General features: G+C 48.7%; 3 protein-coding genes across 7 annotated transcripts in view; 1 reads left to right on the top strand and 2 right to left on the bottom strand.

Annotated features, from left to right (window-relative positions):
• The window catches only part of GALNS (galactosamine (N-acetyl)-6-sulfatase), a 44,476-nt gene extending 30,061 nt beyond the window's left edge, over positions 1–14,415 (bottom strand). For 4 of the 5 annotated variants that reach the window (XR_014697083.1, XM_084533007.1, XM_084533008.1 and 1 more), the window contains exons 1-9: positions 14,282–14,415; positions 11,557–11,680; positions 10,273–10,347; positions 9,130–9,232; positions 6,258–6,401; positions 4,739–4,805; positions 4,492–4,619; positions 3,532–3,671; positions 2,212–2,315 (exon numbers count right to left, since the gene is read on the bottom strand). Coding sequence is in view for 4 of the 5 variants with exons in the window: in XM_084533007.1 (XP_084389133.1) it covers positions 2,212–2,315; positions 3,532–3,671; positions 4,492–4,619; positions 4,739–4,805; positions 6,258–6,401; positions 9,130–9,232; positions 10,273–10,347; positions 11,557–11,680; positions 14,282–14,371 (975 nt within the window). In the remaining variant the exon portion in view is untranslated. Of the gene's footprint in view, positions 1–2,211; positions 2,316–3,531; positions 3,672–4,491; positions 4,620–4,738; positions 4,806–6,257; positions 6,402–9,129; positions 9,233–10,272; positions 10,348–11,556; positions 11,681–14,281 lie in introns of those variants that run through there. The other variant, XM_084533010.1, reaches the window with a different exon arrangement.
• Positions 14,416–14,425: 10 nt separating this feature from the next.
• Positions 14,426–17,738, top strand: TRAPPC2L (trafficking protein particle complex subunit 2L). Its single transcript, XM_084533012.1, has 5 exons — positions 14,426–14,483; positions 15,418–15,590; positions 16,588–16,675; positions 16,796–16,875; positions 17,554–17,738. The coding sequence occupies exons 1-5, from the start codon at positions 14,451–14,453 to the stop codon at positions 17,597–17,599; spliced, it is 420 nt and encodes a 139-aa protein (XP_084389138.1). The 5' UTR covers positions 14,426–14,450; the 3' UTR covers positions 17,600–17,738.
• A 1,291-nt stretch (positions 17,739–19,029) lies between these two features.
• On the bottom strand, positions 19,030–23,715 carry PABPN1L (PABPN1 like, cytoplasmic). Its single transcript, XM_084533011.1, has 8 exons — positions 23,666–23,715; positions 23,015–23,189; positions 22,750–22,858; positions 22,337–22,401; positions 21,796–21,902; positions 21,328–21,415; positions 21,098–21,243; positions 19,030–20,878 (listed from the first exon to the last, which is right to left on the bottom strand). The coding sequence occupies exons 1-8, from the start codon at positions 23,683–23,685 to the stop codon at positions 20,839–20,841; spliced, it is 750 nt and encodes a 249-aa protein (XP_084389137.1). The 5' UTR covers positions 23,686–23,715; the 3' UTR covers positions 19,030–20,838.
• Positions 23,716–23,824: the final 109 nt, after the last annotated feature.

Here is a 23,824-nt window from a genome sequence, read left to right as displayed (position 1 = left end):
CTCCGTGGCTCCAAAACCTCTGTGGCTGGAATGGAGCAGCCCCAGTGCAGGAGGGATGAGCTGACCCTTCAAGCTTTGCATCTGGCAGTGCTGAGAAGCTCTGTGCTTCCACCCTGGTTCGGGGCACCCAACCCTTTGTTTCCATCAACTCTTTCGAGAAGAAAAAGCAACGAGGCACTTTGAAGCAGTTTTCCCACATTTTACAGCTACTTGGACTCCGCACCACTTAGACAGACTAGTTTTAACTTGCAGTCAAGAAGGTATTGAAGCTACAGACTCCGTAAGATATCAAAAAGAAGCCAGAAATGTACTAGCAAACACGTCTCCTCACTTACTAGGTCCAAAGAGGAGATTAAGAAGCAGCAACCCCAGGCACCCTACATGCTAGAGAAGCAAAAACTATTTCACAGAAGCAATGCCATACCTCTCACCTGCAGTCAGTGCTGCTGTGGGTATCACTGCTGGAGCCTCGACAGCAAGAATACAAGCAGAAAAGACATGTAAGTAGCTGTTACATATTTTCGTGTTAGGAGCATCACACTGGGGGTTCAATTCGGAGCAAAGCAGCGCATCCCAGGGCCACGGTTCAGAACAGGCTTCCCAGGGTACCTGAGCCAAGTCCAAGAGGACACCTGGGATCCGAACACCTGCACACGCAGGCACTTGGCAGGCACAAACTGGAGCCCAGGATAGGAAGAATTTGGAGTTAAGCACATGCTTAAGTGCCAAAGATGATACCAACGGTGGTGCAGGAGGGAATTTCGTGCCCCATAAGCCTTACGCACGCTCTCCAGCCCGCTGAGCATGCACGTGGTCCTCACAGCACAGCCCTGGTCAGTCCATCTGCATATGCAGACACGTCAGCTCTGCACAGAAATGACTGTTTCACAGAAATTCAGAGAGCAGCTTCAGCTGTAACCTCAAGCAGGAAGCCATGCATCACACCAAGCTACCGAGAAGGTTTCTCACCACACAAAGCTTCATCTGCTACACTCTGGCTACATGCAAAAGGCTACCTGTAAGAGTGGTACCAGCAAGTTACAGTCAGAAAATGAACAGGCACACGGATTTCTCTGCTCATGTTCCTAATTACCATTAGCGTTACTACAATGGAAAGAATTTAAAAATTTGGTATTTACTTGTCCTCATTTATAATGCATGTTTACTTTTAGCACATTATTCAGTTTGGACATGGAAAACAAAACAGTCGGCTTCAGTTTCATGTTCTCATATGCTAGCCCAAGGCTGTTGTACTTGGCTTGTAAAGACTTTATGGAAATGTTTAAATTTAAACAAAAAGATTGTTTTCATTTCAAATTAAAAAAATAATAAAATATCCTTAGTAGGTTTTGTGGACTCTAAAAAGCGATGAAACCTAACTACCATCGTACCCTCAGCTGCAGATCTAAGATATCTGACGGTATTCTCCTAAATGCAAATGATAAATTATCATTATCCTGACTCAATTAAACCACTGAAAAGGAATGCAACTCAGAAAAATAAATGTTTTATTTATGAATAGTTTGCAATCTTAAGCACAGTGCCCAGTTAATGAAGTATCACATTCTTCGGGGATGAGAGGTGCTCACAAAGGGGAGGGAATCTGTGTTATTTACTATGAGCCCTCCCTGCAGAAGAATTGATTGCATCTTTCTTTAATGAGAACTGGGACAAGAGGCTGGTAGTACCACCAGAGGATTATTTTGAAGGGATCATATCTGAATTTGTCTACAGGCAGGAAAGAGCAATATTCTGGTATCTAGACCTCCCCGAGAGGAACTTTTATTGAACACCAAAGCAAGAGCTGCAAGGGTCAAATCACTTGATACTTCAAAGCACAGAGAGTGCATTTTCACCACGCTCCTGCTCCACACTGGGACACACATCTGTGTTTATACTTCTACTTGTTCAGCTACGTAACCCGCTAAAATACTGTGGTCCAGAAGAGTAAAGGGTTTAGACCACGAGAACAAAACGACCAGGCTGTGTGGTATTCACAGAAGTGCTGATCACAGACACTCGAGATGCAAATTTGTGCTAATGAACAGAAATGGCATTGTTCTGAGGGGTAGCATTCAGCTCCTTATTTAGGCAAGTGGCTGGACTGATGTGTTAAAAGTCAGATCCAAAGCCCACTGAATCCAGCAAGAACCTTTCCGTTCATTTCAGCTCACTCACGACTGATCAGAATCATTAAAAGCAGATACTCACCCCTCCTGCAGGAATATGTCCAGGCCACCAAGCAATCGCTGGCTCTCTCATGCCACCTTCAAAGGTGGTTTGTTTGCCACAGAGAAAACGACCGTTGCTTCCTCCTAGAGAAAGAAGAAAACCCATAAAACCCATGATATGCCAATAACGCATTTCAAAGGGACACTGGCAACTACAAAAATTTTAAGCTAGTTTTAAATGAGTTTTCATTTGTGCACGAATCCTACTTCAAGTAAGATGTCCAGAGCTGTTTTCTTTAAATATTCCTTTATGATGAATTTTAAGAGTGTCTTTTCAGTACAGAGAGAAACTTGACAATTAAACACAACTTGCTGTCAGCTGGACAAAGACAAAACAAAACAAACAAAACAGATAAGACTGCAGCATTTTCCTTCCCTTTATGGATGTTAACTGCTGTTTGTAACTAGAGAAATCTGACACTTTCAGGAAGAAATAGTATTTTTTTTTTTCATAACCTTTTAAAGTACCAGACCAGTATGAGATGCAGATACGAGAATGAAAAAAATAAGTTATACATTCCCTGAATGTTTCCCTCTCAGAGCTAGGAAGGCTTTTTTTGCAAGAATATTGGTGTTTTTAAGCCACTCTTACAGCTGAGCTTACTGAAGAGCAAACAGGGAAGGGCTATGACTGACTCCAGGTCACACAAAGTCAAACACAGTGGCTCAGCTGAAATCAGAACTCAGGATACTCCCTGCTTTGTGGTCTAATAACCACTAGACAGCCTGCCTCCAAAGAGAAGAGAGTGGGTTATAAAATCAATTTGTAATGACTCTGAGAGAAAAAAAAATCATTTAAACAAAGGAAAACGTGAGTAGAAACAATAAAAATACTATTTCTTCCTGATAACTTTTCAGGAGATCTAAAGAGGGAGAGACTCAAACTGTAATTAAAGTTCAGATATGCGTTTGGCAGCTGGAGAATAAAAATCCTATGAAGTTTTTGTGCCTGGGTGGGCCTAAATAAAATAAAAAAAAACATTCACCCCCTGACAGAGGAGCACGAAGTGGAAATGCACACAGGTGAACAGCTACACCAGGTTAGGCCAAAGTCCAGTTGGCCAAAGTTACCTCCTCCACCAGTGGCCAGAAGTAATGAACATAAATAGACCCATCAGGCTAACTCTACACATGAGAGCTCTGAACTTTGAGGCTTCTCCTGACTGCACAGGGGATAAGGAAAGAAAAACAAAACCCACCAAAAAACAGGTACAGGTCTCTTTCCATCCCCCCGTTCACACATGGAAATATAAACCTAGATTTCCCAATCCCAGTCCAGGTTTGTTCATTTGAGACTCACCTTGTTTAGGAGCTGAAATGAGAGCAGCCCCGTTATCAGAGGTGAAAAACACGAAAGTGTTCTCACTGATACCAAGCTTTTGAAGATGTTTTAGGATTTTTCCAATGCTATCATCAATTTCCCGTACGGCATCCCCATATCTGAGGCAAAAGTAGATGAAAAACATTAAAGGCAGCAAAAGAAGAACAATCTGATGCAGCATAATGTATTGCAATAAGCCACAATGCTTTTAGTGAACACAATTTACACCTGGCCTGCAGAAGGAAATACTTCTCATATGCATCAGGTACCATATTAAAGTTTGCCAGGGTCACTGCAAAACCTCTTTCCTGTATGGAGCAACTTCTCCTGGATACTAGGAGTCAGAATTTGTTCAGATCTGAGCTACGCTTGGACAGAGACCAGCAATGGATAAAAGTTTAGCTATAAAGTTCTCAGATATAGGCAACGCCACTTTGCCGTTGTCTTGAAGCAAATTACACCATTTTTCTTACAGATGCTGGTTTGAAATCACGCTCTCAGAAGCAAGGCTCACAGCACCTACAGAGCTACTCTTGCCTTCTGTAAACTGCATTTTTCGTGCATGCTTTTCTACTCGCCCCTCTGATTTATAAGTTTTTACAACAGGCACAAACCATACAAAGAGCTTCCAAAACTTCATCTATGCCACATACAGCACTTCATTACTCACACAACTGGCAAAGGAGCTTAGATTTCTCCCCTCCATTTCGGTCTCATGATCCTCATTTCAGATTATAGCAAAAATAAAGAACCAAAGTTCTCACTAACTAATATATATCGTCATGTACTTCAGCCCACACTTTGAGAACTGATCTATATAGCTGGATCTAATGAATGCAGCCTAGATTTTCCATTTCTCCAGCATGAGATATTAATTATAAATAAATAAAATAGTAATAATAAACAAAAACCACCAAAACACACAAAAACAAGACTTACAGTCCTCTCTGACTAGAGCCCAGGAAATGTTTGGAGGCATAAACAGGAGCGTGGGTAGCATCAATTGCCCAGTATAAAAAGAATGGCTGCTGGCTGGCCTGCTGCCGGCTAATAAAATCGAGAGCTTCCTGTAAACAACAGTAAAAATGAATTTAACAGAATCATCCTCTGCCATCTAAGTCTCTCCAAAAAAAAAAGAAGCATAAAGTCACTGTGGGTCAGAAACCAGTACTGAAATAAATGGTACCTGTAGGTAGATCTGAGTCAAGTTGGCTTCACCTGTCTTCAGATCGATTTTGAAATCTTCATAATATCTTAAGATAAAATGAATCAGAGAGAAAAAAAAGAATAAAACTTAAGGAATACACAACACAAAAAAGCTGCCCCTGCCCCCATTATTTATATAAGCAAGGCACTGTTGCTACTTAGCAAAAAGGTGAAAACATAACTTATGTAACAAGCCAATTCTCTTCAGATAATTAAAAGAATGTCATCTTATTTTTCTCTTATGGGAGAAAGCAGTGAAATGGCCAGATTTGAATGAATCACAACTGCAAGATTTGGACAAATGTGAGCCACTACACTAGCTTTTCAATATTAAGCTATTAGAACATGGATATAAGGCAGTGCTCCCTCAATAGAGAGCTGTTTGGTATGTGATATTTTCAGAAGAGCACAGAAACTTTCATTGAGATAGAGCAACCCTGGAATCAGAACTTGGGCTGCCATAAGAACATCGTGCTGGAAGCATCTTCAGACATCAATTACACAAAGAAGGGCAGGCTGCAGACCTCGTGAGAATGACAGTATGTGAAATGAGATGACACCAAGCAGAAAACCAAATGGGTGAGAATGGTACATACATACTGCACGCTTGGAGCCTAGGATGGTATTAGGCAAACAGACAAAAGGTTACTACAAAGAGGAGGAATAAAGCATTCTTTCAGTACAGAAAGGAACCAGTTTCCAAGAGAAGTAGTGGAATGAAATCATCACAGGAAGCCTTTAGGGCACAACAGGATAAGCAAACATCTCTGAGAGGTTCTCTAGAGCAGCCACAATCCCTACACGGTCTGTGTGCAACCTGCAGGTTGGGCTTGGCACTCAGACTCCTGTTTCTATCTACCTGGAGCATTTTTCCACAAGGTATTCCCCCTTCTGCCCTAGCTCCAATGGAAATGACCATCCTTAGATTAGTTCATGGATGTTAAGCAGTGGCTATTAAACTTGAAGACCTGGAGACAACCTTCAGTTCAGGAAGATGGACAGCCACATAAAAAAAAAGACGATTCCATGTTTGTTTTCTTATACCCCTCCTCTAGGTACCCACTGCAGGTAGCTGTTGCAGAGCTCAGTGGATTAAATCAGCTTTGTGCTGGACTCTGAAGAGCCATTCTGTTTCATGAGCTTTTACAAGCATCTTTTCTGCATCAGCTTACTGCTGAGCTGCAGAGCAGAGGGGGCATTCAGTAGTAAGCATCTTATTAAAAACATCCTGCTTCAGATGTGATCTAAGTGACATGCTCTAAAAGTCCTCTGCTCGGGGTGAAGCATCTGGAGGTCACTGGCCATCTAACCAAGCCCGGAAATTTGCCTGATTCTGGAGCAGCTTCTGGTTTTGCCAACACTTTTTCACTGAAACTGGTTTGCTATGCCAGTACTTGTATTCCAACACAGCAGTATCAGCAGGGAGAGCAAGGAGAGCAGCATTACCAGCAACGAGGTCACGCTTTGGAAAACAACTGTCAGGCAAGCAGCTGAATTACCTGCCAATCATTTCCCAGTCCCTATACACAGGGATATTGGGGACTGCTTTGTTATCATAAGGTCCAAAATGGCAATTTGGGGATCCAAACCATTCATCAAACCCGTGCTTCAGGGGATGGAATTGGGGCCTGTGGCCCAGATGCCTAGGAACAAAAGAAATAGATGAATTTAAGTTCTATTTTTTGCTTCAGTGCCGTAATCTCATCAGAATGGCATGCAAGAAAACAATCTTTGCCCAAGAAGAAAAACTTCAAGCATTTTAATTAAATAAATGACTGCAGAGCATTGTCTTGATCTTACTTGTTGCAAACGGACCCATGCAGACCATGCCAGACCCATGCATCCCATTTTAGCCTACTGTCCAGTCTGTTTTCTGTTATTTGCTTCTATCAGTGCCTTCTCTCATGCTGTGTTGATGATCTGCACTGATGGACTACACTGCTCAAAGCCACCGCAACGCTGTACGTAATGTTTTGTGGAGGATTCTGATCTACAAGTCACTTTTATACCACTAAGCTGTAAAAAACACACGGGAAAACTCATGAAACATACCACTGTATTTGCATTCCCTTTATGGAGTCTTTATGTGGCCAAAACGGTAGAGAGAGACCTGAATGTAAATGAGAACGAGTTCTTTACACACACACGTGAACCTAAAGCACACTTAGCTACTCCTAATGACAGCTGCATTCATCTATGCTGCTTGAAAACGCTCCTAACTTCAAGCTGACGCTCCTTTCTAATCCCCAATTTCTCAATTGCAAATTCTCTGTCTTGAAAAGAAAGAATGCCCGTCCTTTCAGACTCTAGATCTTCGTACCCAAGTGTTTATTTAATCATTGCAGATTCTACTCACAAGCCTGCATTCGCAACCTGTCCGTTTTGTGCTATTGCTGTCTGCACGCTTTCTGAACAAAAGGGACATAAAATGCATTACCTGAACTAAAGCGATCCGTGATGTCATTTTGAGCTATTCCAAAATGAGTTAAAGCATAAAATAATCATCATTCCAGCTATGATCGTATCTTGGTGATGTAACTAAAACTGCAAATCTCCAGTACAGGACTCTCCTGTTTCCTCATTTATATACACAATACTACAAAGCTATTCCTGGCTGTTTCCACAAGAACAGGGAATAAGAGAAAATATTGTAAGTTCTCTTAGGGCTTTCTTAGAAAGGAAGAAACATGAAAAACATATCAAATAATTACTGAGATACAGAAGGTAGATTGTTCTCTCCCTTTTACAATATGAAAATAAATAGATGCAACAAATTCTAAAAAGGTCATGGAAAACACTTGACTTGCAAACGTATAATTTAACTGTGGAACTCACTGTCACTCTGAGATGCTTTTAAAAGGGATGCTGAAAAAGATACAAAATCTTCTGCCAGAAAACTTTAAGATCTCTACAAGCTCCATAATTCTACAGGGAGCTGGGATGAGACTCCAAATTAACTATTGCACGCTGCCTTTTTTTTTTTTTTTTTCTTTTTCTTTTAAACATCTTTCTGGGAAGCAGGTGATGTTCACAACTGCCAGAGACTCCTGCTGCACGGTATCATTCCCCAGTCCTCTCCGGTACAACAGTTCTTGGGTCTGTAATGATAGCACACTGCACATCCATATTTAGGCTGCTGCTTGCTAACAGCTGCAGGTCTTTCCAGATTTGCTGTTTTCCAAATAACTGCCTGGAACCAATCTGTATTTGCGTTGTTTATTTCTTTTCCCTGGGTGTATGAATTTGCATTTATTAGCACTGAACTGCATCTTATTGCATTCAGCCCACTGATCCGATTCTTCATGGCCACTCTGCTGTTTGGATTCGTGGTAATAAATAATTCACTGTCTTAGGTTAGTTTGCTTTCTTTCCAATTTCAGCAGCATGGGTGAATCCAACCACAATTCAATCTCACTCTTCTCTAACTTGTTAGCAAAACTGCTAAATAAAATGTATCCCATTACTTTCCTAAACAGTATCCCCCTGGTACTAATCCCGTCTGAAGCCTCTTCATTAACAATTACTCTGTTAACCAAGCAGTACTCGTCGGGGGTCTATGTAGTTTTGAAGTTGCTATTTATACATTTATTTATTACAGCACTGTTCCAAACTGTGAATTAACTGTTCGGAGATCTCCAGACACCGTGGGATTCCATTACAGCCCACGAGCGCATCTGAATTTCGAATGTTACAAATGTACCAGCTTCAACTACTACACCCGTAATTCGGTCTTTGTTTGAACTGAATACCTCTCAGGCGTTTCCTTCCCAATCCTTCGCAGCCATTGCACAAGATCTGCAAAGATTTTATCGTACTATCATGCAAGTCAATAAAGCCAAAGGACGACGTTCAGAGAGTACTGGCTCAGCCCTCTAGTTCTTTTAAAACACCCAGAAGTATCAGCTGTCCTCATTAAGTCCCTCCCTACCCGCCCTGATCTTCTACAGCAGGTGAACAGACTTCAGCATAGCTCTGATATCAATCCGCTCGTCCTCAAGCATCTGCATCTCTGTTTTTGTACCATACACTCATCCTGCCAAAGACAAAAAGCACATAGGTGCTGAAGGCAAGTTCCAACAGAAAACATCTTGGCACTTCTTGATAACATTAAGTAGTGTGGTACATGGATGAAAGCACAAAGAGCCGCAGGCTTGATATATAAGCATGGATCTACGCGTGTACTTGTAATGGTAACACTCAGTTTGGAAATTGATCACAGCAGGGGGGAAGATCCACCACAAATTTCAAAAGGCAGACGTCTGAACTTCAAAACAGGCTTTCTCCTACGCTTCTGGTTGCCCTGCTGCTCTTTCATGATACATACACACACGTACTGAAATCTCAAAGCAAGAGATCTTAAAACAAGTTTACCATTTGCCAATGATCTTATTGACGTAGCCAGCTTTCTTCAGCAACTCCGGAAGCAGTAATTCAGAATCTGGGATTCCTCCTACTATATCCTGTGGTGTGTACGCTGCGTAAAACAAACAAACAAGAAGTCTTTCTGTCTCTTACGAGCACTACAGCAAACAGCTCACGGCCACCCAGCATTAGAAGCATTATTACTGGATCAGAAATAGCAATTAGTTTGAAGTTCCAGCAATATCGCTCTCTGGAAGTCTTCCCGGACCAGGAGATGAAGAGGAAAAGTTGATTCAGCAAACACACACCTCAAGTAAAGGGAAATCTCCATCTGCCTACACACCACGACCAATAAAAAAAAGGAGCTGCTATCACAGAAGGAAGGCAAGGCCCATGAATAGGGCAGAAAGAGGGGTGAGGATCATAAAGAAAACAAGTGCTTTAAGCATCCACTGGAGCTGCCTTTACTTCTGCAAATTTGCCTTATATTTCCTAAAACGAAGGCATTTTTTTCCTAGATGAAACGATTGACACACTTGCTCAGGCTGCAAGAGCTGAAAGAAATGAGGTCTCTCCCAGTCTGCAGCTCTCTGGTGTGTTTTTGGTGAGGGTGGAGATGGCCGAGCTGTGTGTGAAGCAACACGCAGCTGCTGCCTCCTGCCCAAGCACGCGTGGTCTCACGCAGCTTCTGGCATTCCAGAACCAAAAATCAACCCAGAGACTTTATGTACTGGTAATCCTTCCTGGGAGCACCACGGGGCTATAAAAGTGCCCTTTCTGAAACGGGCAGAAAACCAGATGCTGAATAAAACTGTAAGCAGCTTGTTCTTTACTCTGGGCGTTAGCACACACCCTGTGTGATTTTCTTTAACCAGACACCAATTACACCAAGCAGAGGAAACACTTCTCTGCCAGCAGAAGCAAGCGGATCAACCAGCCTTGTTTGTGTCTCTTCATTTGAGAAGGTTTTCTGCTTGATGAGGAGGAAGCAATAAATTTCACGCTTATTACCAGCAGTTAACATGGTAATCTTTTTGTGCCACTCTGGAAGACCCATAAGGGAAGATAACCGAGCCAAGCCTTTGTTCAAAGCAAAACTTTGCACAAAGCACGGAGAGAAATCTCAAGAGGAATCGGGAATGAAGCCCATACCGTTTCTGGCATGTCCATTCGTGGTGTAAAAACCATTCCTGACCGGGAGACGGCCCGTCAGCAGCGCTGCCCTTGCTACAAACAACAACAAAAAACATTTTTTTTTTTTTCCATGCACTCTGGTTACAGTTAGCACTATTGTATTCAGGCTGAGGACACAACAACCAAAGCGTGTCAGTGTCCTGCCACAGCCAGCTGCTAAGATCACTCACATCAGAACTCAACAACAAACCCTTCCCAAGGGAGCCAAGGTGATGGCCAGGTTGTGATACAACACCATTAGTTATGCCAGGATGAACCCAACTGAAATTTGGCCCCTCTGTTAAATTACTTTACCCACTGCTGAGAAGTTATCATTTCCAGCTGTAACCAAAGCAGCCCTCCTACCCCAGTAATTAATAAAAAAAAATTAATAAAAAGGAATACCTGGTGTGTGTATTTAAGAGGGAATCCTAGCACAGATCAATTACATGCTCATATCTAAGGCTAAGTTTTCAAACTTGCCTGAATGGAAGCCACGTAGTAGTGAACAAAAAGAAGCTGTCCAGCTTTGACAATAAAAATCAGCTCCTGAACTCTGCAAACACTTAAACAGATGCTGAAGTACTACTGGACTTAGCATGACTGCAGCATATATTAAATGCCTGTTCTGAGTAAGGACAGTCATTAGCACGTTGACAAATGATTTGCTAAATGAAAACCCAAACAGAAAGCCTCTGTTCCTCATTTTCATTTCAGTTCTTGGTTGCCAATAAAGCTGGGAACACACACACACAAGGAAGGATTAAAAGTAAATAACCTTTATTTCCCAAACTGAACTGTTTCTTTCGTCTCTTGTCCCTTCCCCAGGAATCTCACAAGCCATGGGGGTCAACAACAGGACAGGACCTGCTGCCTTCCTTGCACAGAAGTCTCACCAATGTTAGTGGAATCAGACAACCTTCGTACCTTTCTGCTCAGCAATCACTTAAATACTGCTTGGTCTGTTCCAGAATGAGAAAGAACTAAAAATGCAATGACTGAGGCTAGAAAACCAAACCAGAATATTTTATAAAATCCTTTAACTGCACTGATTCGATCACTACAACACCGCTTTGAATGAACTTACGATTGTAGGCTTCCCACTCAAAAAGTAAAGAAAAAGGAGGCAAAACAAAAGATCAAAGCACTGAACCCCAACTCTGCCCCCAGGGTAATCACTGGTTTGGTTGCTAGTTCAAGGCAGAGGCTGGCAAATATCCCAAGCTTCTCAGAAGGTGGCATCCTCACATCTAGCATACTTACATGGCGAACAGAGGGGGTTGGCAGTATAAAAGTCCATGAAAAGCATCCCTTCCGAAGCCATCTGGTCCAGGTTAGGAGTTTCCTTCGAAGGCTCTCCGAAAGCTCCCAAATCCCCCCAACCCATCTGTAAAAAAAGAACACAGCACAAGACGTAAAAGTACTTTTACTCCTCCATAAATGCCAGTGCTTCTGGGCTCACATAAAACCTTTATTTTATCCCTTCACTTCTGTCTTTATAGTGCTCATCTCCCTACTCAGGGAGCACTTCACCAACGTCATAAAAATGCTCTCCCCCAGCCCCATGAAGCAGGGAACTATTCGAGTTTTCACTGGCAAACAAGGAACTGAGGCACATGTGAGATAACCGGCTTGCTGGAGGACATTTAAAAGCTTGCAGAGGAACTGGATAAGGAACCCTAACGTCTTCTCTCTTACTGCAGTGCCCGAAGACTTGCAAGGAGGAAGTTGCACCCGATCTGCTCAGTGTTGCACAGCTGCAAAGCCAAATTGCTCAGTCCCTGGCCACGTGTCTTTGTCTTGGAGCCCAGCACTCTGCCTGTCCACCCGTGTGTACTCAACTATGGAGGCAAGGAAAAGCTTAGAAAGGAAAAAAAATGCTTATTTTAAAAGCCAGCTGTAAAAAAAACCTGCTGGGGGCATCGTGTGCGAGCCAGGGGTTTTATCCTGTGCCTTTCCAGCGCAGCAGGGTCGTGCATCCCTACCCAGGAGGGCCGTAAAGCCACCGCCGTGCTGCCTGTGCTCGCTGCTGAGAATGCCAGTGGGTAATAGCACCAATAACAGCCAGCGACTTCAAACAGAAGGTTCTGGAAGGGAACAGCTTAACGAGCAATTAGGCCCCACGGTTGCTAGAGCTTATATCGTGCTTTAAAAAGCGCAAAAGCTGGCTCTAACGCAGGCGTGTGTCAGGTGAGCAGCTAACAGAGAGGGGTGATGTATCCAGAACTGTAGGAAACCATCTGCCTGGGCCCAGCTGAGAGCCTCCCGTTTGCACTTTCTTTTCCAGTTTGGAAAAGAAAACTCCTGGAGAGCTGCAGAGCCCGATTTTGAGGCTTGAAAAAAGGGCAATTAAACAGTGGGACCTGACGGAGGGCGTGGAGTTAAATTGGGTTCCATGGATCAGCCCTCGGCTCTCACCTCTTCGGTGTCTTTATCGACATGAAAGAAATTAAAAAAGGAATATTGGGGGGCTCTGATTCACACGGGAGTTACTGAGGGATCAAAGACAAGAGAGCAGGGAGCTGCAGGTTTCACGAGCAGCGTACACATCCACAAACAGCCCGCGGAAGCCCCACCAGGACCCGTGCCCCCCCAACACTCCTGGAGCGGGCTGATCATCTCGACAGATTCTCAGGGGAAATATTCCCCATCCGAAACCACGTCCATCTCCAGTATTAGAAGGTGTTGGGACAATTATTTTTTGTAAGCTGCACGGCCAGTCCTTGGTTTAATTGCTCAGTCATTAGGAACGGGCTGACGAGGCGACTTAGCTTCTTGATAAGGGGCATAGGGTGGCAAGCAACAAGACCTCAATGCAGGCTTTCAAATGTATAAAGATTTGAGAAATCTCATGTGTTTCCCTCAGGACATCCACAAATGAGGACTAAAACGTCCCCTGGGGTAGCTGTGCCCCACGGGAAGGGCAGGGCCTTCAGATCTTTTTTACTTTTTTACGTAAGATTGGGAAAGGACTTGAGAAGGAAAGCAGCCGAGCGTGGCAGATCCCTCGGTAAGTTCTTCCAACCCCTGAAATGCTCTGCTTGTTCCACTCAAACCTTTCCACACCGTGCCACCGACCCACGAGCCTGAATCACCGCATCCCGGCCCCGTGGCCGTGACTCAGGACGCTGCCTCTGCCCCCCTGCTGCCCCGCACAGCAGCCGAGTGATCGGGGCCGGGTGCTGTGACCCCACCAACCCCCCCAGGCAACCCGTCCCAATGCCTGACAGCTCTTTCTGAGAGGAAACGGCCCCTCATTTCCAGCCTGACCCTCATCTGGCACAACTTGAAGCTGTTCTCCCCAGTCCTATCCCTGCAGGATATCGGGACCAGCCTGCCAGACCCCTACTCCCAGCCCCAAAACGATCCCCTGGCCCCACAGAGACCCCCCTGTCCCCATAGACATCCCCCAGCCCCACAGAGACCCCAGTGACCCCCCCCCCGGCCCCATATACACCCCTGGGACCCCACAGAGACCTCCTCCAGCCCCATATAAACCCCCCTGGCCCCATATACACCCTCCCCCTGCCCCAAAACAACATCCTCGGTCCCATATACATATATGGGACCACACATATACCCCTCAATGACCCCTCCCCGGCCCCATACAGGCCCCCAGGCTCCACAACGACACTCCCCGACCCCACAGACACCCCAATGACCCCCCCTCGGCCCCATATACACCCCCAGGACCCCACAGAGACGCCCCCAGCCCCATATACCCCCTCCCCCAGCCCCACAACAACATCCTCAGCCCCATATACAGCCCCCTCCGGCCCCACAACGCCATCCTTGGCCCCATACAGGCCCCCCCGACCCCACAGACCCCCCAATGACCCCCTCTGGCCCCACACAGCCCCCCCCCAACCCCACAAACACCCCCTTGGAGGCAAGCACCGCCCCCCCCCGCCCCACAACAGCCTCCAGGCGGCTTCCACCGCCCGCCCCACATCCCCTCACATCCCCCCGAGCCCCCCGGCCCCCTCACATCGTCCATGAGCAGCAGCAGCAGGTTGGGGGGGGCGGCGCGGCCCAGGGCCCAGCAGAGGCAGAGCAGCCCCAGCACCGCCCTCGCCATGGCAACGGCGCCCTCCTCACGTGACCCGCCCGCCTCACGTGACCCCCCTCCCCCGTCACGTGACGCGGGGCGGGGCAAGATGGCGGTGTGCGTGGCCGTGATCGCCAAGGAGGTGGGGGCGAAGGGGGAGGGGGGGGGCTGGGAGGGGGTTTTGGGGGGATATTGGGGGATTTAAGGGTTCAAGGGGGGGATGGGGGGGCGCGGGGGGGCTGTGGAGCCCGAGCTGGGGTGAGGGGAGAGGGTTTGGGGGCATAGGGTGGGGTTATGGGGCCAGGTGGGGCTATGGGGTCTTACAGGGGTTGTAGGGCCAGGTGGGGTTATAGGGCCTCAGAGGGGTTGTGGGGTCTGAGAGGGGCTGTGGGGGCTCAGGTGGGGCTGTGGAGCCCGAGCAGGGGTGAGGAGAGAGGGGCTGGGTGCACAGGGTGGGGCTATGGGGCCAGGTAGGGTTATGGGGCCTTACAGGGGTTGTAGGGCCAGGTGGGGTTATAGGGCCTCAGAGGGGTTGCAGGGCTCAAAGTGGTGCTGTGGGGTCTGAGAGGGGCTGGGGGGTTATGGAGCCCAAGCAGGGGTGAGTGGAGAGGGGCTGTGGGGCTCAGGGTGGTGCTATAGGGCCAGGTGGGAATATAGGGCCTCAGAGGGGTTGTGGGGCTCAAGGTGGGGCCCAAAAGAGGCTGTGGAGCCCAACCTGGGGAGAGGGGCTGTGGGGCCCAGGGTGATGCTATGGGGCCTCAGAGGGGCTGTGGGGCACAGGTGGGGCTATGGAGGCCCAGCAGGGGTGAGGGGCTGTGGGGCCAGGTGGGACTGTAGGGCCTCAGAGGGGTTGTGGGGCCAGAGCAGGGGTGAGAAGGGCTGTTTGTAGGGCCTGAGAGGTGGTGCAGTGGGGCCAGGTGGTGTTACGGGATCTGAGAGGGGCAACAGGATAGCGGGGCCAGGTGGGAACATGGGTCCTAAGAGAGGCTGTGGGTCTAGGTCATGCTGTGGGGCCTGAGAGGGTCACCAGAACAGAGCAGCCTGTCCTCACGAGCACAATTTGTCATCCTCCTCAGAACTACCCCCTCTACATCCGGAGCGTTCCGACGGAGAACGAGCTGAAGTTCCACTACACGGTGCACACCTCCCTGGATGTGGTGGATGAGAAGATCTCCGCCATGGGCAAGGCCCTGGTGGATCAGAGGGAGCTGTACCTGGGGCTCCTCTACCCCACTGAGGACTACAAAGTGTATCTTTATAACTCCAAGTGTATCTTTACAACACCATCTGATCTAACCCCTGCGTGGCACGCTCTCCCTGCAGTCACACCACGTGCTGTTATTCACCAAACCATGCCTGCACCTTGTGGGGAAGCTCTCTTGCTGTTTGGTGCCACCTTAAAGGCAGCAGCAGGAGGTTCACAGCCTTGTTCGCAGGCACCTCAAGGGCTGGGCTCGGTGCCTTGCTCACTTTGGCTGCTGCTGCTGCTGCTGTTTGTTGCTAACAGGGTGGCCAGGCTTCACCCCTATGGGCATTCGGCCTACATCAAGCAGCACCATTTCATAAACATGGTTCTTTCTCCTCATTCTCTGCTTAATTAAAGCAGGTGAGTAACGACAACAAGGCTGGGACTCTTTAATAGCACTAATGAATGTGGCAGGAGCATGGTGGTGTCACTGGGTCAGCTCTCAGGACCAAGGTCCCAGGTGCACCCTGCAGCCTCTCTCAGATCCACACCCAGGGGCACAGCTGTCCCAGGGTTTTTGTCACAAAAATGTGACCTTTTGAATGCTTTTTGGCTTGTTCTCTGAGTGCCTAAGAGGTTATCTGCTCTAACAGCCCTTATTTATGGGTTAACTTTTGGGGTCCCTGATATTAAAAGGGCCTCCAGGCCTCTGACTGCGGCCTCCTGAATGAGGATAAGGTGGCTGGGTCAATGAAACCATTCTTCAGAAGAGAGAAACCCTCACCAAACAGCTAACATGGGGCTGTCTGCAAAATGCAAGGCATCATTACTGGCCAGCAGAGGAGCAAATGGGATCAGGAGTTACCAAAGGGGGCAGAAATCAGGTGGAGAGGGAGCACTCTGGTGTCTTGCTTACCTCACCTGGGCCTGGTTCTGTGCTGGGTGCAGTAAGAGCAAGATATTTCCTCTCCTCAGCTTTTTTTGAGTGTATTCCTGCCTTGTACTGGTTGCTTTGCCAGCCTCTGGTGTGTCAGGAGCACGGTCCTTAACAGCTGCCCAGCTACGGCTACGTGACAAACTCAAAGGTGAAGTTTGTTATGGTGGTGGATTCTTCCAACACAGCGCTCCGAGACAATGAGATCCGCAGCGTAAGTGCAGGAAATCGGAGCACAACTTGCCCCATCCGTGTTTTTGCTACTTCCGCTTATTCATAAAGTGCTGAGAACCAAAAAGAAAAAAATATTAATTAAGCTGCACTCCCTTTTCAGATGTTCCGAAAGCTGCATAATTCATACACAGACATAATGTGCAACCCTTTCTACAACCCCGGGGACCGCATCCATTCCAGGTAAGTGTGGGATGACGACACTGACCTGTGTCATCTCTCTGGGACCTGCAGCACACCTGTGGTGTAACAGGACCAGGAACATAACCCCTGTGCTTGACCAGTTCAGATGGAGAGCAGCTGTATTGGTTTTGGGTCATTACAGCCTAATAGGAAACTCTGAAAGTCCCCTGAGAAGTCACACAGAGCTGTCTCACTGCCACTTCAGAACTGGTGTTAAAAACAGAGAAAATGGTGTCACTGGGGGCAGAGAGTTACCTGATTAGCTGGAACTTTGGTAAATAGAGGGGGTTAAATGGAGTAAATTACTGCAGCTGGCCAGGGTTTATCCTGGAGTGACAACAGCTGGGATCTTCAACACTTGTAACTCCCCCATGTGAGGGCCAGTGCTCCCCAATTCTAAGCTGAAATCTCACAGGGAATTTTAATAATGCTGGGAGTCTGCATTGCCTAGGCAAGAGAACTACTACGCTTTGCCAGGATAAGCCCTGTCCTTACTTCAGCTTAATTAAAGTAATTACTCAACAGAACACGCTGTAGTTAGAGTGAAACTACGTATTCAGCCTGGGGAAAGCCAGCTCATTAACCAGCAAGAGGCATTGTTAGCTGCTGGCATTGTTAGGAGGGCTGGTGTGCAGGACTAGCTGCTTCCTCTAACGCTGTGTTCGTTTCCTTCCCCAGGGCTTTTGATAACATGGTGAACTCCATGATGATGCAGGTGTGCTGAGGCTCTGCCCATTCTCACCCAAGTGTTGAGAGCATTCCCCCGTGTACAGGAACGCACCCTACAAAGTGATGTATATATGGTCTTTGTTCTGTGTCATATTTTAAAGCTGTTCTATGTAAAATAAACTCGGCACCTGCAAGCGCTGCGTGCGTTCCTACTCCAGCAAACCAAAGTACAGCACAGAAGTCCCTGCTCAACTCCTTGTGCCTTCAGGTACCCTGCAGTAGCCAGCTCTTCCTTCAGGAAGGTCAGCAGCATCAGAGGAGGCCTGTTCCCCACAGAAATGTACACAGCTGTGCTCCTCTGTAACTCAGATGTTTCTGTAGAAATTGGGCTTTGTAGAAAAACAGCAGTTCCTGCTGTGCTTGTGATGAGAGCAAGCACAGCTGCACGAGAGACAGCTAAGAGATTGTTATTGGGGTCAGCCTGGATTTCAGTCAGCTGAGATGGTGACACTGTTCCTCAGAAGTACCCATGTTTTAGAACACTTCCCTAATGCAGAAGGAGCACAGCACCAGCAGCAGCCCTTCTGCTGTTTGCCAGCCCCCTTTGCTGCTGCTCAGGACTGTTCAGTTCTGTCAGGAACAGTCGAAGCAATGCTTATTTCAAAAACGTGGCCTCCTCGTCCTGTTTTGCCTTAACTGGGAACACTCAGATCTGCATGTACTTACTTCAGTAGTTCTTGGAAAGAGAAAGTTGCACAGATCAGAAGGCTCCAGGTCTCTTTACAGTCAGCCACTGCTTACATGCTTGAGGAGGATCTGGCAGGCAGACAAACAGCTGCTCTCACAGCACCACCTTGCACCTGATGGAGCCCTGCACTGATCTTACCTTCCTGGGGAAGATCTGTGGGTGACTCAGATTTGACAGCATTTGCTTTTATCACTCCCTGAAACAGAGCAGGCACACTGAGCAGTAATTCTGGGCCAGGTCCGGGAGCACAGGTAGTGCAGCTGGGATAAACCCACACCCAGATGAAGACATCAGGACTGCAGATGCCTGGCTCATCCCAAACTAATCTGTTAACATCTCCTCCTCCTGCAGCTCACTGCTGATCTAATTAAAGACTATCAAATCAATAGCAGGTATTTATATTTTAAAAAGTAGACTAGAAGGTCATCCCAGCCTCTCAATCACTTGTACAGTACACTCAGTGAGGCTGTGCAGCTACAGCAAATTCAGAGCTGCCCAACAGGACAAGTTTTCTGCCAGATTATCTGCAAATCCCAGCAGCTCCCAGCACACACTCCTGATCAGAAGTACAGCAACCTAGGCTGCTCCACCAGCAGCACACAGCAGTCTGCTCTGAGCACCTAATCAATTAAAAATAATTAAAAAAAAATAGCTACAAAGCTCCAAAGGATACAAAAAACCTGGAGAAAGCCAGGTCAGTATGGTGTGTCAGCTCCCAGCCAGCCTCTCACTGCAGATCAAGTTCACACAGCAAAATCATTTATTTTTAAAAATAAGTGACATTGACAATTCTTTCTCAAACAGAAATACATTTAGTCAACAACAACCTGCCAAATGATGGGAGATGGAAGTGTCTGAGCCCCTCCCAGCATCTCAACAAGGCACAGCTGCATGCTGTTACTCTGAAACAATTCCACATAAAAAGTCTTCATTTTTTTCCACTTAGAAGCACACCCCAAAGTAATTTTTATTAAAAATTAAATCTCAGTAATTTACAAAGCTACTCATAGAAGGTTTAAAGCCCTTGAGAAAAAGCCAGTTTTGTAGCCTGAGCCCAAGGGTAGCTCAGATTGAGAAACTAAGGCCAGCCTCGGCAGCACAGCCCGCACTGGGCAGAGGGCAAAAATCAACTGAAGAGTTAAGGCCACGAGCTTTAAAAAAATCCTGAGGTCCAAAGGAAAAAGAAAAGCAGTGGGATTTCAGTCTGGCAGTGCCCCCTGAGCTGTGAAAAGCTGCTTTAGGAGTCAGTTGCATCTGGGTTAGGGGAACCCTAACCAAGGATCCTGAAAGATTAGCGTGAGAATTACGTAATAAAACCCATCGCAATGCAGAACTTCACGCGGTAATGCTGATTGCTGGTGTCCCAGCCCGCCTCTTTTAACAAAGTTTTGCCTTTAAAAACAAGCAGATTCAGAGCTCAGAAACACAAGATCAGCAGGAAGGGCAAGGGCCAGGCAGTGCTGAGCCTCGAGTTCAGGTGAGCTCACACCCATCCCAAACAGAGAGCAGGAACAGTGCCAGGAATAAAGAGCAAGATCAGGCCAAATCTGCAAAAACAGACCATCTTGAAATGCTGCTATTGCTAGGAATGAAGCAAAAGGATGCATTAGCAGCACACTTTGATCCCTGTGGCTTTGGAATCAAAGCAGGAGGGGGAAGGTTTGTTTTTTTGACACCCAGGTCTTGGTTAAAGAAGAGAGAGGGAGGCTTCCAGGCAAACAGCAAGGGGTGCCTTCTCCCTGCCCTGGTTCTTAAGAGGTGGAGTAGCTAGCAAGACAAAAAACTAGACCCCAAAACGCATCACTAGGCTCGATCTTCCTCCCAAGAGGTCAGAAATCCACAGTGCTGGGTCTTTCCAGTTCTGAGTCTTTCCAGCTGCTGAAAAGCTCCCTGGCAGTCACACCTAGAGCTGCATCCCAAGGCTCTCCCCGCCAATTTGGGGTCTTTGGAAAGGTCTTTAGGATTTTCTTATGGGCAAGAGAAAACAGGGCCCGGCTGCTGCAGAAATAGCCAGGAAGGAAGTGCCAGAGAGGAAAGCTTCGTGTGCTGGAGGATCTGAAAGCACCCAGAGCAGGGTTCTTCAGGGGCCGAGCAGGACAGGACTCCCCCCGCTGCGGGGTGCACAGCATTCACGCACCTAAAACCCAAACAAGGCTTACAAACCCCCCAACACAGCTCTGCCCCCATGGGATAAAGACGAAAGGGAGGACTGGGGAAGCACTTCCCATCCCAGGGCACGCTGTTCCCTGGAACAGGGCCTTTCTCCACACAAACCCCATCCCCTAAGCCCCTCCTGGGATGCCAGCAGGGATCCGGCCGAAGCGTGGACAGAGCAGATCCAGTCTTCCCCCTGGCAGCCCAGCTCCAGCTGCACAGCACACAGCTGCCTCGCCAGTAATCCTCACAGCCAGGCAGATGGCTTTTTTTTTTTTAAATTAATCTTTTTTTTTTTTTTTTTGGCTCGGGTAGGCACATTTAAGTCTCTCCAATCCCATCTCTTCCTTCCAGTCCCATTGGCATCTTCCGGGGCAGCGCAGTCCTCCTTTCTAGTATGGAAAATACCAAGGCAACAGCCTTGCCCGACCCCTAGACAGGAACAAAAGGGTGTCCTGGAGCACCAGGGCATCGCTCAGCCCGAGGTGCCAGGGGTCGGGTGCTGCCAAAAAGCACGGCTACCTGCTGACAGCCCCCCTCAGAGCAGATATTTACCCTTTGGCCCCAGCTAACCTCAACCAAACCCAGGTACCTCTAGGGCCAGAGGGCTTCTCCATCCCCCCACGCACCAGGACACCCCCCCAGCCTCACCTGTACATCCTCCCTCGCAGCCTCGCCTGCTGCCCCCCGTAGAAGCCCCCTCGTTGCCCCAGCCCTCCCCGGGCTTGGAAGCGGCCCCGGTAGCCCCCACGGTCGGTGCTGCTGATGCCTGGCATGTTGGTCCTCTTGGGCAGCACCTGGAAGGCAGCAGGGGCTCAGCACAAGCCCCAGACAGCAGGGCAGGGACAGACGGACATCCCAGGGTCTCATCCTGCTCCTACCTTAATGACTCTGCCTCTGAACAAGCTCTCATCCAGCTCCACAGCAGCTTTCACGGAGCTTTTCTCTTCGAACTCGATGTAGGCGTACCTGCAAGGGGAAGGGGTGAGCAGAGCCCCAGGGACATCGTGCTGCCCGGCACGGGCTCTGCTTGGGGACAGCAGCATCCTTCTTGAGGGCACACCAAGAATAGAATAAATCCCTGCCTTCTCTGCACACACAGCCCCATCCTCTGTGTTTTTAGGAAGCAGGCACCTGCAGGATGCTGCTGTAGGGCTGAAGCCAAGCTCCCAGCCTGAATGCCCCTTCACCACCCACCCATTCCCTGCACCCATTTCCAGTTGAGCTTCAGCCAAGTCCCAGAGCCACTGGCTTTGGAGGAGACGTCCTCCACCATGACCAGCAGCGATGCTGCAGGGCAGCCAGGCTGAGACCCACCACAACCTCGGCACCCCACACCCAGCACTGACCCTTTGGGGTGCCCCGAGAACTTGTCACAGAGGATGGTGACGCGGTTGATCTGCCCGCAGCTGTTGAAGTGAGACTCCAGCTCCTCCGCCGTGCCCCCGTAGTCCACCTGCAACCACAGCCTCATGAGCACCTCAAGGGAGCTCCTTGCTCACCATCACACCTCGGCAAGCCAGCAAGGGGCCACACTCTGTGCCACCACGGCCTCACCATCTCCTGAGGTTCAGGAGACTCTTCCACCTGAATCCCCCAGCCCACAAACCCCAAATCCAAGGGAGAGCCCCGCTTTGAGGGAACAAGGAACACTGCACAACCCACAGCTTCCAGCGGGGTATTTGGGGTGGCTGATGCTTGCAGCATGTTACCTGCAAGTGGCTGAGGATTACGGGCAGGCACTGAGCTGCGAGGCTCAAGCCGTGTTCCCTGTGTGGGCTGAGCAGGAGCAAAGCATCCAGTTTGGGACCAGCCTCTAGCAGGGAGATGGGACGGGTCCCCGGGGCAGGGAGCAGGGCAGTGGGTGCTGCCCCAGGGTGTCCCACTTACATTGCCCACGTAGATGGACCGCTGGTCGACCTCCATCTTCTCCTCTGTTGTCTTTGGGAAGAGACCTGCAGAAATGAGGTCACCATGGATGGAACCACAGCAGAGGGACCAGCTCGTGGTGGCTCTCAGCACAGCTGCCACCGAGCTGGTGCATGGCCATACTGCCAGCTCCACAGTCCCATCACATACTTCCAAACCTCACCACTCCAGCCTCCTCCACCCCTTTGCCCTATCTCTCCATACAAAAAGAATGACACCAGGTGACTGCTTTATAGGGCTTTTGTGCTAAACTCCATTACTTAATTGACTTTAATTAATTCAGTGCATCTCAGCTGGCTGGCAAAGGTGGGAGGTACAAGTGGGTATGACCTGCATCAGCCCCATGCCAGCCTAGGACCAGGGACAGCCCATACCTGCCTCCGAGCTCATGATGAGGCGGCTCTCAGCTTCCAGCTGCAGCGCCTTCAGCCTCTCATCCTCCTTCTCCATCTCCCGCACTCGGGCTTTGATGGCCTCCAGCTCCTGAAACCCAAAGCACGACTCGTGTGAGCAGCACACGGCGTGGGGACACCCGCAGACCACGGTGATGCAGCCCTGCAGTTGGACAGAGCTGTAGAAAGTTTCCTGTTCCCTTATGGAAAGGGGGAAAAGCAGTTCCACATTTAGCCCAATGCTCACCGGGTCCTGCACGCCCAGCTCCTCCGCGCTGTCCCCCTCCAGGTGGCTCAGGTCTGAGTCTTCATCCACAGCTTTGTGCGGAGCTGCCATCCCCGCCATGCCCCACGATGCCTCCTCTGCTGCCAGGGATGGCGGGTCCTGCCACCAGATCCCAGAAGTGTCCAGGAAGAGAGGACTGGGCAGGAACAGAGGTAAAAAGCAATTCAACAGGCAGCCACGTAACACAGAAGCCAACACAGAATGCCAGCCCCACAAAGGCTTTAAGGCTACTTCCAGGAGGAGGAACCACCTGCAAAGCTCTCAATGCTGCAGGCAGGCTCGCAGCAAAACCCCAGAGCTGCAATAGGGAGAACTACTGAGACATCCCAGATCCCAGAATCATTGCCCAGCTCAGGGAACCACGTAGAGGACCTGGGAGCAGCTTCCCACAGGCAAAAAAAAGTGGGAAACACCCCAACCTCACCAAGGAAAAGGAACAGGAGGGAGGACCTACCCTACAGGCATCACCCCCAGGCTGCACAGAGCGAAGGGAAAACCCACAGCCCTCCAGACCCCGACTCGATTGTGCTTCAGGGACACCCAGGGATAGGCACACCCCGGGACAAGCCCCCCAAAACCTGGGCAGCCCCATCCCAGCCCCCGGCCCCTTACCTGACCCTGCCCGCGAACATGCTGCTCGCTGCTCGCCCTCGCGCCGTGCCCCGCCGCCACGTGCGCTTTTCCCGCCGGCGCGCCACTTTCACACATCAGCAGCCAATCGCGGGCCGCGCCGCGCCGCCGGGCCACGCCCTCCGCCGGCTGGGCGGGAAG

The sequence above is a fragment of the Aythya ferina genome (genome assembly GCF_964211825.1).
Source record: "Aythya ferina genome assembly, chromosome: 12".
NCBI lineage: Eukaryota > Metazoa > Chordata > Aves > Anseriformes > Anatidae > Aythya > Aythya ferina.
Note: the sequence above shows the minus strand (reverse complement) of the source record. Positions and strands in the feature narration are given on the sequence as shown.

Excerpts from the sequence above, each read along its gene's own strand:
- PABPN1L (XM_084533011.1), bottom strand. The coding sequence starts at position 23,685 with ATGTTCGCGGGCAGGGTCAG. Across the intron at positions 21,903-22,336 it reads GGTCCATCTACGTGGGCAAT|GTGGACTACGGGGGCACGGC; the intron begins GTAAGTGGGACA and ends CTGTGGTTGCAG. Across the intron at positions 21,244-21,327 it reads TCAGAGGCAGAGTCATTAAG|GTGCTGCCCAAGAGGACCAA; the intron begins GTAGGAGCAGGA and ends GCTGCCTTCCAG.
- TRAPPC2L (XM_084533012.1), top strand. The coding sequence starts at position 14,451 with ATGGCGGTGTGCGTGGCCGTGATCGCCAAGGAG. Across the intron at positions 15,591-16,587 it reads CCCACTGAGGACTACAAAGT|CTACGGCTACGTGACAAACT; the intron begins GTATCTTTATAA and ends ACAGCTGCCCAG. Across the intron at positions 16,676-16,795 it reads GAGACAATGAGATCCGCAGC|ATGTTCCGAAAGCTGCATAA; the intron begins GTAAGTGCAGGA and ends CTCCCTTTTCAG.